At 30.3% G+C, this 18,486-nt stretch overlaps 1 protein-coding gene across 2 annotated transcripts in view; it reads right to left on the reverse strand.

The window, feature by feature from the left end:
* Positions 1-3,531: 3,531 nt before the first annotated feature.
* LOC107439331 (fatty acyl-CoA reductase 1) overlaps positions 3,532-18,486 on the reverse strand; it is a 34,066-nt gene continuing 19,111 nt past the window's right edge. For both annotated transcript variants that reach the window (XM_043040131.3, XM_087167824.1), the window contains exons 6-12: positions 18,070-18,247; positions 16,719-16,763; positions 12,824-12,942; positions 9,111-9,350; positions 6,884-7,013; positions 5,680-5,804; positions 3,532-3,664 (exon numbers count right to left, since the gene is read on the reverse strand). In XM_043040131.3, the coding sequence (XP_042896065.1) occupies positions 3,574-3,664; positions 5,680-5,804; positions 6,884-7,013; positions 9,111-9,350; positions 12,824-12,942; positions 16,719-16,763; positions 18,070-18,247 (928 nt within the window). In that variant the 3' untranslated portion in view covers positions 3,532-3,573. The remainder of the gene's footprint in view (positions 3,665-5,679; positions 5,805-6,883; positions 7,014-9,110; positions 9,351-12,823; positions 12,943-16,718; positions 16,764-18,069; positions 18,248-18,486) is intronic.

The raw sequence follows: 18,486 nt of genomic DNA on the forward strand, positions 1-18,486 counted from the left end.
AATTATAAAGGACTTTTGAACAAAGCATTCTGTGTACTTTTTGATCACAGTAAAATTTTTAAAAACTGAGATAATTGCAATTCTTTTTTAATACTTTTGTTAGAAAAAAGTCTACTTCATGTTCTGTCCCTTGGTCTTACAATTTTAATTTGATTATGTTTTTGAATTGAGATCTGGAAGTCCATCAATTCTCCCTGTCTTGGTCATCCCTAAATTGACCTTTCCACTCAATTGTGCTAGTCAATAAACTGCTTCTGCTTTTTACAGTTTATTTGTGTAACAAGATTTTCTTTCAAGTAATCTGTTTTTTTTTTGTTTTTTTTTGTACCAAGTGAGAAAAGTAAGTACTGCTACGATTCTATGTTATCTTTTTTATGTTTAGCTGTTAAAATGTCTATACCCTACTTGGTACATTTCATTGACCAATATTAATAAAAAACTGTTCTTGTAATTTTAGGCAAGACAAGATTCGTTCTAAAGGTCAGCTTGAATGTTAATATTACTTTTACATCTGATCTAAAATATACATTAGCTGATTCTCGTTGATCTAAAACTTTGTGGGCTTCAAGCCACCACATGAGATCCAACCTCCGTTCTTTACAATGACAGTTCAGTGCCTTAACTACTGTCCTTAACCATCGTGGCTTACGTTATCTATCTATAAACATCAATGAGGTGGGTATTTTTGTTGCATTCAGAAAGTTGTTAGGTTCGTTAATTTTGTCACGAGCTTTGTTGCACAAATAAACAGCAAATGACTGTAGCGGCTCGTAATTAGAATTAGACTAACGTGAACAATTGAGAATGTCAATGACAAAGCATTAAGCAGTGTTCTCCCTAAGCATTTTCAAAAAGGGCGGTCCGCCTTGACAGCCCTTTGATCCCTATAAATTCGCCCTCTTTGTCCTTTTTGTAAAAATAAGCCTCCCATCCATCAAAAACACTGCCTTTTTTTCATATTCCTTTATTTTAAAAATTAATTCTGTTTAAATAATAATTACATACTGGTAAAATTATCTGTGTTTATGAATTTATTTCTGATTACCATTACAAATATTTATTTTGTTAGGATTATTCTCAACTAGTTAGATTTTTATAAGTATCTCGTTTTCCAGGGGGGGGGGGATATTAATAAATTTTTTAAATATTTTAATTTTAAAAACTATTTTTTAAAAATTTTTTTTAACAAAAGAAATGCAACTTAAAATTTTTTTTTCTTCATAATTTTCAGTATAAATTATGTAACTATCTTTCAAGTTGTTTGTCAATTAATACTTTTTTTAATTAGTTTACTTTTTTTTAAGAAAAATGATGCCCGTAGATTATCTAATAGCATGCCTTTAATCATTTTTATAAACTGCAAATACTTCTCTTATTCTGATAATGATTTTTTGAAATATACACGTAAAATAGTGTAAGAGGGTAATATAAAAATTGTTGAAGATCATATTCAGAATATTATACATTTTGAAAAATGTTTACGATGTCGAATGAGTGCCCTTTTAAAACTTTTTTGAGAGGCAGCCTTTGCCCTTTTTTATTCCTAGGGAGAACTATAGAATTTTAAGAATTTTGGAGCATTTGCATTGTCTGGATAGATTTTTTTGCATTTAGATTTACCCTTTTATGACCAAGATTTTCAATGCCTAATTTTCATTAAGTAAGATCAATTTAATAGCTTAGAAAGAAATTATTTCAAAGTTAAATATGTAATGCTTATTTACTCATGCACAATCGATTAGAAATTTATTAGTGCTTTACTTATTTAAATAGTTTTTGCTTTGTAGGGGCAGTTAATATTTTCTATTCAGAAGCTAAAACTGTTGAAAAATTCTTTTGTAGCATTAAGATATATTATATGTAAATCAAATTTGAATAGTTTTTAATTCTTAAAATGAGTTGTTCATGAGTACCATATTTAAATAGATGAATGAATAATACATGTGACAAATATATGTTAAAAATATATAAAATATAGTTATTTGTAACATGTTGTGTTGGTAATTTAGAATATTTGTAACAAGTCACGTTATTAAAATATAAATAAATATTTCCATACAAACAATTGGAAATGCTTGATTTTATTACGGATATTTTGTTGGATCAAAATATTAAGCTGATGGTTGATTAAATTTGTAGTGGAAATTAATTGCTGATTAAATTTCATGTAAGGTGTACAGTGCTCGAAAAAAATAAAAACGGACCAGCCTGAATAACTTTGAATCTAACGATCGGATCTTTACGTTCTAAGACTCAATCTTAATGGCTCGAGGGGTTGACCTCAAATATGCTGATCAATAAATGCAGACGATATTTTAAGTTACGAATTCAGACGAATTCAGACACAAAAATGTACTTTCTCTGAATAAGCATACCTTTTTTTCGACGGATTCGGATTTCTGACTTCTAAGATGTAGGGGGCAGTCGCAATCTGGGAAATATGGTTCCAATAGTTGGAACCCTTAATGTTAATTTTACTTTTTGCGTATTTCGCTATATCTCGGGAACTTTTTAAGCGAATTGAAAAAGTTTTGCACACAATTAAAAGATTCCTGTATCCAAAGATAATCCATTGCAAATAATAACTTTTAGTAAATATTTATTATTTTATTTAATAATGAATGAAAAATTTTTTAATTGTAAGGTATACAATTTTGGTATCATTTTAAAGCATATAATTTTACATGGTAAAATACAAAATTTGAGCAAAATCGGTCCTGAGAAATTGGAATTTCAAAAAAGTCGAATTTTTAACCAACCGATTTCGCTCAAATTTTGTATTATGCCATGTAAAATTATATATTTTTCAAAATGATGCAAAAAATTATACACCTAACAGTTCAAAATTTTTTCGACCATTATTAAAAAAGTAATAAATATTTACTAAAAGTTATTTTCTGCATGACATCTTTGGATAAACGAATTTTATAACTCGGGGCAAAATTTTTTCAATTCTCTTGAAAAAAAAATCAATGTGGTTCGTTTTTTATTTTGCACACTGTAAATGAAATATGCTATGATTTAATAGAGTTCCGTAGTGCGGATTGTTAGGAAAAAGTAGCTCCAGCTGTTTGCCAGCTGCCTGGTTATCCCTAAAGATTTCACTGTATTTAACAAAAAGCAAGATAAAAATTGTATAGTCCCTTTCTTTAAAATTGAAACAAATCAGTAAATCTGTTTCATATTTTAAGTCTTATATGAAAATTGTTTCTGGTTCATAAATAATAACAAAAAATTCTTAAAATTTATTGGGGGAAATTACTTAACTCATTAATTTTTGTTGCCATTAATTTACATTGGAAGCTAAAGATTAAAATCACGTTTTATGTGTATCCTATTTGCCTCTCGTACACAAGGTAGTCACTCGTCTAAATTAAATTTATTTGTTATGGAATTTGAATATGCCACGTATATGTGATTCATTTTTGTGGCATAATCTATAAAATATTTTAATTAAATATGCCTGGGTAATTTAGTGTATTTTATTAAAAAGTTCATAGGGCATTCATAGACTACAATTAAAATTAGATAAACATTGAAAGTAATTTATTTTCAAACACAAAAAACTGACAATTAAAAAAATAGTTTGGAAATGAGAAAATAAATGAGAAGGATGAATAACAGAAGGGTGAATCTTTTGGTAAATGTGACCAGCATGGTGCGCCTGAAATATAAAAACGATTTTAATATATTTGTATTATATTTCTCACGATAATAATATAAATCTATGTTAACTTTTTGAAATATTATGAACATAATTGGAGCCGTGGTGGCTCACGGGATTGAGCCTTTGCCTTCTAATGAGGTGAACCGGGTTTAACCGCACCCAGCTCGCACCGGACACAGTGCTGACCTAAAATATCCTCAGTGGTAGACGGATCATGGGTTAGAGTGCCTTGCCGTCAGGCTAACCGTGGAAGGTTTTCTTTTCCATGTAACACAAGTGTGGGTTAGTTTCATCAAAAAGTCCTCACGAAAGCAAACCTTCTCCCAATACTTGATCCAGAAGTTTCCTTATCTTCTGAATTGGGTTCTACATTACAAGGCTACGGAGTTGAACATGGGCAGTCGGAAACCCAAAATTGAGTCTGTTGTAACACCTAAAATCTTTTCCCCGCACCATCTTGAATTAGGTGATAATTTTTTCTCTCTCGTTATCTCGTGTTATTAAAAAACTGTTTAAAATAGAATAGCATTCAACAGCATGGTTTTATATTTAAACAAAGTGGAAAATAAAATCGCTGCTTTATTATATTAGGAGAAATAAGAGTTCGATAACTTTTAGAAATCCTATGAATTTTTTTCAAGTAAAGCTATAGAATGAATCGATTAGTGGTTTTGGTTATATAACTTACAGCTGTGCATATATATATGCATATATATATTCTGAAAAATTAACTTTTATTTATTTTACTGGCATAAATAATGCAAAACAACATCGATAAAAATCTGAAAATAGACAAATTTTAATGCTAAATTAAATTTTTATTTCAGCTGATGGCATTGGCATAATAAAATTGGAAATATCTGTTAAAAGTTTCATGTAAACGCCTAGCTATTTTCTCATATGAAATTGCGACTGGGTAATGTTTTTACTTGTTTCAAAAACTAATGCGAAGTGGGGAAAATATCTAGCATTATTTTATTTCTGAAAATAAAATAAAGGGGATTAAAAACATAGGGGAATTTCCCACTTCGCTAACACGCCTTTAGCAAATGCAAAGAGTGACTTTAAAAGAGATTTAAATAAGCAAATTTTCATAGTACATATTGTTTTCCATTTAATTGAAAGTGAATACAAAGAATGATTTTGCTTTCAATATGAATAATTTGAAATGTAAGTCATAGTGGTAATAGCGATTTAATAATTAAAGAGATAATAAATGAATAAAAATGTATTGCTTTTCTACCACTTTTTTTCAATTTCAGTCGCCTATATCATCCTTGTTGCGTGGTTTTCTCTTGCATCTTTAAATAGGGTAGTTTTCAATGGAAAAACAAGTTTTGCAAGTAGCTTCTTGTTATTTTTTATACATTCCAATGTAAATTATCTCAAACTCACTAATACGTACACCGAAGAGCCATTACATTATGACCACCCTCCATCTATAACAATGGGCTCGCCCAGGAACAATGTTTTCATGGGGCACATTAGGACCCACAATCCTCATAGAACAATCCCTGACGTCTGTAAGCTACTTGAACATAGTAGGAGACCAGGTTCATCCATTCATGGCAACAGTTTTTCCTGAGGGGGATGGCGTTTACCAACAGGATAATGCACCATGTCATAAGGGTCGAATCGTCGAGGAACATTCCAGTGACTTTGAAGTCATGTCTTGGCCCCCAAATTCACTTGACCTTAATCCAATAGAGCATTTATGGTCCTATTTGGAAAACCAAATTCGTGCTGCTACGCTACCCCCTCGAAATGTGAGGGAATTGCAGGACCAGTTGGTGAGCGCTTGGTACCAGATACCTCAGACTACCTATCAGCACCTTGTGGAATCAATGCCACGGCGGGTGCTAGCAGTTTTGAGAGCTAAAGGTGGTCCTACATGTTATTAGCAGGGTGGTCATAATGTAATGGCTCTTCGGTGTATATGATCGCTCTTTAATTCTCTTCTATAAACTAAACTAGGACAAAATTTAAAATGAAATAAAACTTTGAGTACTTACTGTAAAACAACTTCCCTCCTCCTATTTGTAGTCAAATTGTCCAATTCCCAGTCAAATATTTCAGATCCTTTTGGTACATTTTCGGCTAACTCATCAAATGTACACGTAAGGTCTGTATAAATTATCTATAAAAATTAAAAACATTCGAAAATTACTATCAAAAAGAGTTACTGTTTAAAAATGTATTACTCTTAGAAAGAAATCAATATTTCAATAAGAGTTATTATAAAATTTATTATTATAAACATAATAGTTATTGAAACAGAATTGCAGAGGTGATTCTTAGTAAAAATCGGGTCTTTATTTTTAAGTATTGATATTTATCCTTTTCTGATTTTTCGGATACTTATTAAAAAAATAAAGAATAAAACAAGCTTTATTAGTGTTATTTTTATTTTTAAGTATTGATATTTATCCTTTTCTGATTTTTCGGATACTTATTAAAAAAATAAAGAATAAAACAAGCTTTATTAGTGTTTTTTTAATCAATATTAGGTCCCATCAAAGCATTAACATCTCAAGCTTACTGTGTTACAGAAATTGAATGTATAGATACAAAAATAACGTTTTAAAAATTAAAATTAAAAATGTTTGAACAAAAATAATAAAATAATGTTTAAACAAAAATACTAAGTTCTCTTAATCTAAGATGTGGAAATTTCATCGAATCATTTTATATTCAATGAACATGCCTTAGGAGGGATAAGCATATTTCTGTGCTTTTATTTATTTTTTTGAGTAGTTAGTAACTGGCATTTTAAGTTTAGGAAGCAATCGAAAATCAAGTTAATTTAAAATGTATTATTTTGTTAAATTAAGTTTAAGAATAGAAACTCCGTATTCCTACATTATTGAGATTGCTGTCACAAGAGAGCTGCAGTTACCAAGACGGTGGCGTATCACTACTTAATCTACATATCTTTAGGCTATCTTAATCTTTAGGTGAGATCACTGCGACAATTATCTGTCTCATTGTGGGCTTGTGTTCACGTCTGGGTAACTGCATTTCACTGCATTATTAATTTAAAAAGAAAAAAATGTGTCTTGTCTGTTTTCTTATTATATGAGTATGTTTGTATGGAAAGACCTTATAAAAATTATTACATATTAGAAAATATTAACTTTTTTATGAATAAATGCAATCGATTTAATTTATTGCCCTATTCGGAACCTATTGTGAACCTATAGTGTGTTTATGGTATACCTCTCTTTCCTCTGGATTTAGCAGCTTAGAAAGACCATGAAAATTATCAGTTTGAAATGTAAAGGATGTGGACAAAAATGGATGTAATTCCTTCATCATGCGGTCGAAAAATCGATACAGCTTCATCAACCTATAAAAAATACATATTTTTTTTTTTAAATGTGATTTGATTTGCAGATTAACAATGGAATCTAGTCAGTATGAGCATTATTATTCTTTTTTTTTCTATACACAAGTTTCAAAGTTCTGTTACATTGATTGATGTTTCACTTAATTTAAAGTATTACGTTATGCCTATCATTTAAATAAAGATTTAGAAACTAAAAATAGCAAAACGAAAAGATATGTATGTTAACAAAGTTTTCAAGTTTTTTTTAAAGGGGTTTGCACTATATTTTTTAAATTTGTAAAGATCTGGCAATATATTTTATTTGGTTATTCTAACTGTAATATTTCATATGAGAAAACGTGACCTTATTAATGTGTTCTCAGTGTACTTTTGACTTGTGTTTTTTGTGTATCATTGGATTTTCATCTTTATTTCGATACTTGAATTTTTGAGGTATCGCATTTTCTTATTTAGTTTTTCCATTATGGGGCCTAGGGGCACAGTCTGCTTTTGGTTTGACCACTGACTAGGGAAAGGCTCCTGCGTGTTAACAGACAGTGTGTCCCCTGATGAAGTACCGTTTTTGTTGCAAAAATTGAATATGTATGCATCCTGATGAAAACTGAATATGTATCTGCATTGGTCCCACCAAAGCTGCAATGCAGCTTAGTAAGAAGACAATTACATTCAAAGCTTAACAAAGGTTTTACGTGCCCCTCCTTCAAAACACAAAAATCCTTATTTTTATATTTTGTAGAAATTTTGAAAACCCTTTATTCAAAATCATAGTTTTTATATAGATATAAAGAAACTCTAATTAATGTTCACTATATTTTTTGTAATCAATTTTGGTTGGGTCCTCAGTAGTCCGTGAACAGTTGTCCCTCTCTCTGCCCTCTTCAGTACGGCCTTGACTACATCACATGAACTACACACACTTTTTTACTGAAATTCTGGTATTTCTAAATTTCCTAAAGAGTTAACTTCTGTACCCGGTTTTATCCCACTAGTAGGGTAATAAGACCTGGTGATTTGACTTTTTCGGGAGAAAAAAAATAATTTAAAAAAAAGAAATATACTTTTTTGACTTTTCATGAATGATATATTGCACACTACTCAGCAATGAATATCTGGATTAAATCTGACAATTTTTAGTTAGGCTTCAACGAGCCTTCGAATCTTACCCTACTTTTCCATACTACTTTTACCTACTTTTTCGGTATTACCCTACTTTTCCATAGATATTTTTTATTTACATATTTTATTTGCGTAACTTTTAATTTATTTTACACAATTTTTTTAGTATTTAACTATCATTGAATAACTTCGACGTAAGGGGGTGGAGAGATTCTTATTAATAACAATTACAATTAAATTGTGAACAATAGTAATTTCACTTAAATGAAATTGTTGTAAGATTTTTGTAAACAAATATCATAGTATATTAGAAGGGAATATTTCAATTTAAAGAGCCATAAAAACAGAAGCATTTTAATTACAATAGAAAATTAAAAAATTGGAAAAATTTGCCTTTGCTGATATGGAAAGGCCGTCCTTGAATAGTCTCTATACTTTGTCAGAATCTTTTTTGATTGCTATGAACGCTACGTAATCTGATAGCTTAGGAATAATGCTCCATTACTCCTATCATCGAAACAATACTTTATTTTTCCTAAGAAGCAAGCGCGCTAATTTTTCTAAGGAGCATGGCAGCGCAATTGGAAGAGATTGCGCAGCGTTTCATTTAGACATGACCACTTCTTTCGAAAGGACTATCGGTATTTGCAGTGCTAGCCGAAATCCACATACTATGAGAGATCGTTTAATTTTAAAATATTTTATATTAGTGGCATTCTACAGAAAATTCAGTGGAGGAGCTATGAAAATTCAGGTTAATTTGGGAAACGAATTAGCTATGTTTTGACCTTGTAACAATAAGTTCCTCTTTGAAGTACACGTACACACTGCAGTACAAAATACTTATAATAGCAGCGAAGATACTTTACTCTTCCTCCATACATTCGTCGTGTGTAACCTCTTATATGTATATGGTTGGATCACTTATAGTATAAAGTATTTTTCGAAATCGCTACAAAAATGTACGATGAAATATCTTACCTGAGTTTACTTCCCTTGGAACGCAAGTATATATCTAGTATTACTGCTGGTATATAATGATGATAAGTTGAAAGTATAGTATACATTAGTTTGCTCTTCACCGTTCTTACATCTGCCTCTTGAAACGTTTTTGGAAGAGGATTTTCCATAGTGACTTTAAACATGACATCCAAGTACTTTCCGAACTTAAGCTTCAGAGTGTCGCCGCTAGTGCAGTTGACAATAAACATCGAAGGACTTCTAAAGAAATTGAGCAATATATACATGGCTAATTTTCTGAAAACGTGTACATTTGATGTCCCATTATATATAATTTTAATTACTTAAATAAAATTCCAAATAAAACTTTTAAGCATTCAATTTAATTTACTATGTGATTTTAGTAAATGTAGATGCATGGAAATTAGTATTTATAAATAATGGAGGTGTAATACTGTTTCGTCAAATACAACTAAATTACTATCGTCCTTCGAGCCTTCTTTGCCGATTATTTAATTGCAATTAAATGTTAATTGAAAATCATTTTAATTTTTCTAGTTGTCACGTTGTGTTACATGCAATATACTATATGACTTATCTAATATACAGTTTTAAAACTATTTTGAATAAAAATCAAACCCAAGATAATCCTAGGATTTTTTCGCACTCTGTTACCATAATTATTGTATTAAATTATATCTGTTGAGATGGCAAAATGGGTCCCAAAGCTCCTGGGTGTATTATTTTTATAAAAATAACCCATTTAAAAATTTTTATTATATTTTCTCTATTCTAACAAAATAAATTTTAAAGAACCAAAGCATTTTTATTAACTCCCCCCCCATGCTTTTAGTATAATTGTTTTAAATTTATTGTTTTCATATTCAGTTGATTTTTCAATGGTAGGGTCAAATTATGCTTTTCAATTTTGCATAGATACTACTTCTTATATATAGAACCTCTACACGTAAATTGACTTGCAGTTTGTTCTTTTCCTTTCAGTTATTTTACCTCTGAGTTACCATGCCCATAGTAGTTAGTTGCAAATATCCCAGATAGCAAGCAACCTTATAGCAAACGTTGTATTTTCATTTTTATTTGATTTTCATTAAAAAAATTTATTAATTAATTTTTTTAAAGTTTAGTAGAAATATTAGTATGCAAAGCTTGTTTCCTTAAAGGTTGAATAAAGCTATGCAAAAACCTTTTCCAAAAAATCTCATTTTTTAGCTTTTATTTACAAGTATTATAAACCTTGCTTTTGTCGTTTCTAGCTTTATCTAGGCTCTGAAATGCAACAAATTTTGTTTGTTGTGAAGACTTAATGATCAGGTCAATCTTAACTTTTAAATTGTAAAAGAAAATACATAAAAGCCTACGCAAATACATAAAATAATCATAATCATAAAATCTGAATTATAATCATAATCTGAATAATCATAAAACATGAAATAAATCTTGAGAATGTGATTTTAGCATTGGTTTGACTTTGAGAACGCTTTCTACTCTTGATTTGGTTGTAATGCAAACATCATAGAGCGTAAACTAACATATTTAAATTTAACATTGTTTTAAGCTTGCATGGTTTATTTGCTAATCATTTATAAACCTTGTGGTGCTTTGTGATAAAGATTGTTGATCTTGAAAGCTTTGTGATGAAAGTTTGATGTCTTTGAGATATTGTGGATTCTATTCACTTGGGTGTAAGATAATTTTAAAATCATTGCATTGCCTCTGAAGGAAATACTATAAGACAATTCCTGGTACCCAAAATTTACCTTGATGTTATAGATTGATAAAAATGAAATAATTTTTTATTACAATTTCCGGTTGTTTCCTTGCTTAGAGCTACTAAGAATGAGATTGGTATAATATTAATTCTGACAGTGCTCATTAATTCTGCCTGGCTGCTAGCATCAAAAAGTCTCCAAAGTTGGCGAGATGTTTACATTTTTTGGGGTATTTAAGGGTATTTGTGTTTATAAATCCTTTAAAAGTATATTATAAAATAATGGTTAAGGCACTGAACAGTCATTTTATTTTATAACCGTCGTTGAAAAGCCGACCCAATTTTGAGTTTGCGACTACCAATGTTCACCTCCGTAGGCTTGTAGTTTTGAACCTAATCCAGAAGACATGGGAACTCCTAGATCAAGTGTTGGTAGAAATTTGCCTTCGCGGAGGATCTTTTGATGGAACTAATTCGCATTTGCGTTACACGGAGAGGAAAACCACGAAAACTCCCCCTTCCCTGTTAGCCTGATAGCAACGGGACTCTAACCCATGATTCTTCTACCAAAGAGAATATTTTACTTCAGCACTATGGTCGGTGCAAGCCGGATGTGGAATTCGTATCAACCAGTCATTGCTGGGATTCGACCCCGGTTCACCTCCCTGTAGGGCGAATGCTCTATCCCCTGAGCAATCATTGCTTTTACCAGTTATTTCATTTATTTTATTTTATTTTATTTTATAACCGTCTTTGAACAACCAACCCAATTTTTTGGGTTTACTTCTACTAATGTTCAACTTCGTAGCCTTGTTCTTTGATCCCAATCCAGAAGACGAGGAAACTCCTGGATCGAGTATCGCGAGAAATTTGCCTTCGTGGAGGACTTTTTGATGGAGCTAACCCACATTTGCGTTACATGGAGAAGAAGACCACGAGAACCTCCCACGGTTAGCCTGACGGCAAGGGGACTCTAACCCATGATCCGTCTACCTTTGAAGATATTTCACGTCAGCACTATGCGAAATTCGTATCGACTGGGATTCGAACCCGGTTCGCCTCATTGGAAGGCGACCGCTCTATCCCCTGAGCCATCGCGGCTCCTGGTCAGTCATTTTTTTAAGTTTTATAACCGTCGTTGAACAGCCGACCCAATTTCATGGGTTTACGACTACTTACGTTCAACTCCGTAGCCTTGTAATTTTGAACCAATCCAGAAGACAAGGAAACTCCTGGATCAGTACCCCCAGAGGTATTGATTTGTTGTGGAAACATGGAGGACTTTGAGACTCGACAGATTTAACGTGCATCAGTCACCATTTACTACACGGGGAGTCTTCGGCCGGCGAGGATCGAACCCACGACCTCTTGGATATGGGCCCGGCGCCCTACCGACCAGGCTATCCCGGCCCCTCTGGTCAGTCATTGTAAAGACTGGCGTTTGATACACAGAGGCGGTTTGATGCTCTCTCATCTTCAGATCGTTGGGTACTAGTTTGGGAAATAAAGGCGGCCTGTGCGCATTGATGTCAAAATCACCACAATCATGTTATTGTGAAATTGTGCATCGAAATAAATTGTGAAGCCTTAACCACCACGACCACCTAGATCACAATGAGCTGCTGCAGGTATGCTTTACAATACTGTTTCAACAAAACAATCCCTAGTATTTTTAAAAAAAAAATTATTTTAAGTAAAGCTTATGTTAAAGCTTCAAGGGTAGCTAATAAAAAATTGAAACACGCGAGGAGCAAAATGAAATCAGAATTAGAAATTAGAATGCCTCGTAACAATAAAAAATACTTACATATTCAGAATAAGCAATATAATTGTCATAATATCTTTAGACCCTATTTTATTGATTAAAATCTTAATTCGAAATTTTAAATTTAATTTCACATATTAAACAATGAGTAACGTTTAGAGAATTTATTACAGAACACCCTTTATAACCAGTTTCATTGCTTAGTTAATTACGTTTCATGACTAGGAAAATAATCATTACCTGCCAGTAGCCACGCTCCAGGCAGTGATAATATGTGCGTTTACTACTACATCTACTGGTATGACATCGAATATACAATCCCTGTCAGCGTGAATAACTTTAACGAACCCTTTTCCAACCTAGGAATAAAATTCAAAAAATTCCTATAAAATGTAATTTTTATCATAATATTTGTATTAAAAAAAATGATTTTTTTCTGCTTTAGATTTTTCAGCCTTAATCTATTAATGTTTAAGTCGCAATGTTTAATCATATTAAATGTAGTGAAATAAAAAAAATTACTTTAAACAAATCTTTTAACCTCTTGTTTAATTTGAAAAATCCGTAAAATTCTAAGACACGAATCAGGACACAAAGTATCAAAATGAGAACAAATCTAAAGGTAAAGGGTGTAGTGCAATATTTAAAGGAAAATTTTCATATCGCTCAGGAGAGCGTTTTTTGGTGAAAACATCAATATTTCCATATAGGCAAAGATGTTTTTGTGTATTTTGTTGCGATGCTGTGGAAAATTGTGAAGTACTGGAGAGTGGGGTTGATTGTAACAGGGTACGATTGTAACAGAGCAAAAATTTCGAGTGTCGGGTTCTAGATTTGGTTCCTAGGTGGCACACAAGGTGTATTTAATAAATCTACATGTACACCCTTGCTGGCAACCATTTTTAAGTACTTTTGAAAGAGATACATCACAAAAGATATTTTCACGCTACGTAAGTACTTTTTTTGGTATTAGAATATTATATTGTAACAAAGTAATTTTGTTTAAGCAAATAAAAATTACTAACCGAATATGTAAGTGGACACCTCAATTAACATTTCAATAAAAAAAATTAGTTTTGTTAATTAACTAGCATTATTTTTAACAAATGAAGATGAAATGGCTCCTTGGGGACGATTGTAACAGCTGAAAATAAATAATCTTATGTTTACAAACCATTACTTAACTCTTTAAGAACCACCAATAGTTTCCTATATCATTTATATTATGTTGCATGTGCATTATTTTATTTGTCACCTTTCACAGCAAAAATTAAAATTTTTAACCTCTTAAAGTTAAAAGTTTAATCCTTTAGGTCTCTGCTCATTATTATTTTTACTCCTAAAATATCACTATTTTGATGAATTAAAAAATATATCGCAACTATGATAATATGTATAATTAACTATGTTTTAGTTCAATTTATGAACTGTTACAATTGACCCCGTTAGTGGGGACAATTGTAACAAGTGCACGATTGTCAAAAATTGTTAATAACTAATATAATAACATTTATAATAAGGTATTAATTTTTTTTCTAGTAGAGGATAGTCTACTTTACTCGTCTGTCAATTAATACTAATAATATATTGGATTTTTTGTTAGTTAAAAATAGTTAAGTAAAAAATTTTACAATTGACGCCACTCTCCCCTACCTATCTGGAATAATGTTAAGGAGTAGTTTGATATAAAAAGCATCACCTTTGGAAAAATGTGATGTTATGTAGCTAATCTATATTTTACAATCTCTTCGTCTTCACGAGATTATAAGAAATAAAGTATTCTTAGAGTTTTTTATTCATTAACGTTTTTGCTCTATACAAATAAAATGTTAAAAAAGTTTTAATATAAAGCTTTAAAAATGTAGCATTTTTCTTCTTGACTATGCAAAACAATTCTCTAAATGTAGGACTTGAAAATAAGAAAAATATTAATAATTAGCTTTGTCATCCAAATAATTGATGCCTAAAATTTGAACGTGTCGAATAATTAGAAATAATTTATGCCGAAAAAATAATTTTTGGAAGCTTCTGGAAAAATATGACTTTCTGGCTCAAGCATCACAGAAAAGTAGAGATTGTTTCATTGCGATATTTTTTATTATTATAATATTGTATGATATTTCATCAAATATATAGTTATAAAATGAATATAACATCTAGAACATTAATTGAGACAGTATCAACTCGACTCTTATTTACATGTTATATTTCAACGTTTTATTTATTTGTTTTTCGTGCAAAATCAAAGAAGAGTTTTTTTTCTCCAACTTTACTAATTTTTTTCATATTAGTAATATATTCCTTAAACACAGAGAAATATATAAAAAGATTCAATTGTTATGTGTGACTATATAAAAAAGCGATAAGTATTTTTACTAAGTGAGGTAAAATGGTAACTCTCTTGCCTAAATAGTTTCAGCGCTACGCTACTGTAAAAAGCTTAACTACTAGTTAGATTGAAGAATTTAGCTTTATCTTTTATTATTTTTGATTGAATTTATGAAGATTGCTATAATCATTTGGTTATTTGTGTTAATTCGGTTCCATAAAATTCTTATTTGCTAATTAGTTAAGGAAGCTGGGTATAAATGAAAACAAAAGTACATTTTATGAGATAAATTGTTATTTATTTAATTTTTTATTATTTTTTTACAATTTTTATATTTTTTAAATTTTTTTCCATTTTTTTATAAAGACACATTTATATGGATTACATGTAACATCAAATTCATCTTTAAACTAGTCGAAGAATAAATTCAGAAAAACATTATTAATTAAGATTTTTTTCTTTTTTTAGTTTATGGTAGGATTTTTCATTTGACGGACGAAATAAACAGGTAAAAAAAATGTAATAGAAGCATTTTTTACAAATAATAGAACTACGATCTAAAAACAACAACATTTGGAATAGATTAGAAAATTATATGTTTCTATATTAATGCACAATGTAAAAAAAAAAATTGAAATACTCTCATAAATTCAATCAATCTTGTATTTATTTAATAATTTTTGTAGAACTGAAGCAAAAAATTCAACCATAGGGCTATAAAACATATGGAAACAAAGAAATTTTAAGAAAAGCGTCGTGATCACGTCAGAATGGATCGTCCTTAAGTATTCCTGTTCACGAAAACATCACTTCTCAAAATTAGCTGCTAACTTAAGGTCTCTTAAATTTAAAAAGAATAATTGAGTATTAAATACACAAGTGGGCGACCTTTGTGCTAAAATACAAACTAAGGTAAACAACGTTTAAGAGCACAAAAATATTTATAAATGCAGACAGCTGTTTCGGATGCTCAAAGGGCAACCTTCATCAGTGCAACAGAAAAAACCTTCATCAGTTTTCTGTTGCACTGATGAAGGTTGCCCTTTGAGTATCCGAAACAGCTGTCTGCATTTATAAATATTTTTGTGCTCTTAAACGTTGTTTACCTTAGTTTGTAATTGAGTATTGAGTATATTAAAGTGCGGCGAGCTCTCTGCTTATCGTTTATAGCTCTGCGTTTCAATAGGTAAGGCTTAATTTAGCCTATCAAGATTTATATGAGCTCTGAGGCTCTTCTTCAAATTCAACATGCTTCCACCGAGTCCAACAGGGAACTCCAAAGAATAATAATGCGTAAAGGGCACTCTTTTTCTTAATGTTGCCACTACTTTGTATTAATTTTAAGCAGCTTACATCTACTCTTATGTAGTATGATTTCGTAAGAGTTTCATAAATTTCAAGATTTTTTTTTTTTTTAATTGTTCAACACCGTAAATTTATAGACATTTGCATTCTTCTTTTGCTGCAGTTTGTTGTAAGTCAATGGGGACAATTTCACTCCTTAGTAAAATATTAATTAATTTATTCTTCCAAAGAGGGAAAAATGACTTCCGTCTTCCTAGTTATACTTTCCTTAATATCAGCAGAAAATTATTTACTCATCAAACAAACGTGTTATTGCTAAAAAAGAAAAATCATATAAAAATAACAGGAAACACTGATACGTTCCTGATGAAAGCACATGCATTTTTTAAGACGAAAATTATGAAACCCTTTGATAAAAAAATTTATGATTTTTACAAAATTTCCCATTCAGTTTAACATTTTTTTAGTTATTTCTTTTGTGTAGAATATAGTAAGACTTACCCCCATAGATAAATCAGTTATGCCAGTTCCAGTCTCTACACTACCCTAAAATAAGCAACATTAAAATTAAAGAAACGCTATGACTTCAGACTTGTACACAAATTTTTAATTTTTTTATTTAGTATGTTTAAAAGTATTACACTGCTTTGAAATTATTTATTTCTACCTTTAACCTTTAATTACATTGTGAACAATAACATTCTCAAAATAATAATAATAAAGATTGGGAAATTTTTAAAAATACCAATAAGATGAAATTAAGTTCCAATGATAATCCAGATACCACCAGATATAACCCAGATACTTCTAATAGGAAACATAAAATTGTCAAACAATTTAGTAAAATGGAATAAGATACAACTAAATAAGAAATTATTTTTTCAGCGTTTTCAAAAAATGTGGTAAAAGTAAGAAAATAATATTTTAAGCATTTGAGAAATAATGAAGCTTAGGGTTAAACTATAAAATGGCGGAGGAAATTTTTGTTACAAGGCACTTCTCAAGTTACGCGTTGCCAATAGGCAATAATGTTACCTATTGGTGACGTTATATTGACGACGTCAATAGAAGGGACAATAACGTTGACTTCTATTAATTGGAAATTCGATTAATGGTTTTTTTATAAGCACCAAATATTCACTACTTACAAAAAAAAGAAAAAAAAAAAGAATTTTCAAATAACACTAGGTTGCCTAAAGAAAGTCAGTTTGATTGCTTTTTAACTGCTTTTTCATTTGCAAAAAATGTACAAATAATAATGTATAAATAAATATTTCCTTCCCAAGTGAAGTAAATTTTTTTATTCCTAATATTTACTAATAACTTGTTATATACGTAACTGTAAATAATATAAAAAATATTAAAAATTAAATTAAACAAATTTCTTTACACATTAGTTATTCTTTCACAATGCAGTCATTTTGACTGCTTTTGGGCAATATAGGTATATACTAAGTTTCAGTCGTTCTAGTGTTAAGGAGAGAAAAAAACTAACATTGCATTAACTTATTTTACAAATAAGTGCAACTCGTATTATCACTGGATTAAAGAGCAGCAGCCCTTAGGATATGGCCCTTTTTGAAGTTGACTTGCAGCCTCTCCACATCAGAAGACAGAATATCCTTGTCAAATATTTGTAGTACATGCTTTTTTGAATGTCAACAAATTCTTAGAGCTGGTCTGAATCAGCAAGAACAACAACGTGATTCGTCAGATTTAAACGAATTTGCTTGAAATTGAATTTATTACTTGAATATTGATAAGGAAATAGATTTTATGACTTTATTTTTGACAAGGATTTTAAAAATACTCTGTAAAAATCATTACTGAATAACTTGTATGACTTACTTACAGGAATCGGACCTTTCCATGTCATTACAACAATTGATGGTCTAACTATTCCAACAGGTAAATCAGAGGCCTTTTCCAATAAAATATTTTCTGAGAGAAATTTGCTAAAACAATATGCGTTTATAAAATTTAAATTAGAGGATGACACAAGTTCTTCAAATGATTCATCAGTTCCATTCCTGAAATAAAATGTCAAAGATTAAATTTTTTTTATGTGTAAAATTTAAAAAAAAAAGCGGATTTTTATTTGACTTAAAATTGCAAATGTGTCAGAAAGTATTCGAAAATTGAAAGAATGTTGCAAAATTAATTAATATAACTAATAAACTTTATTGTACACTATGTGGCTGTGTACACTAGTGTTGAAAATTAAGGAAACTTTCAGATTTTGTCCACAATTTTCGAAACCACTAAATCG

Source organism: Parasteatoda tepidariorum, chromosome 7, assembly GCF_982258835.1.
Source record: "Parasteatoda tepidariorum strain Cologne lab strain chromosome 7, Ptep-v5.0, whole genome shotgun sequence".
In the NCBI taxonomy this organism is placed as follows: Eukaryota; Metazoa; Arthropoda; class Arachnida; order Araneae; family Theridiidae; genus Parasteatoda; species Parasteatoda tepidariorum.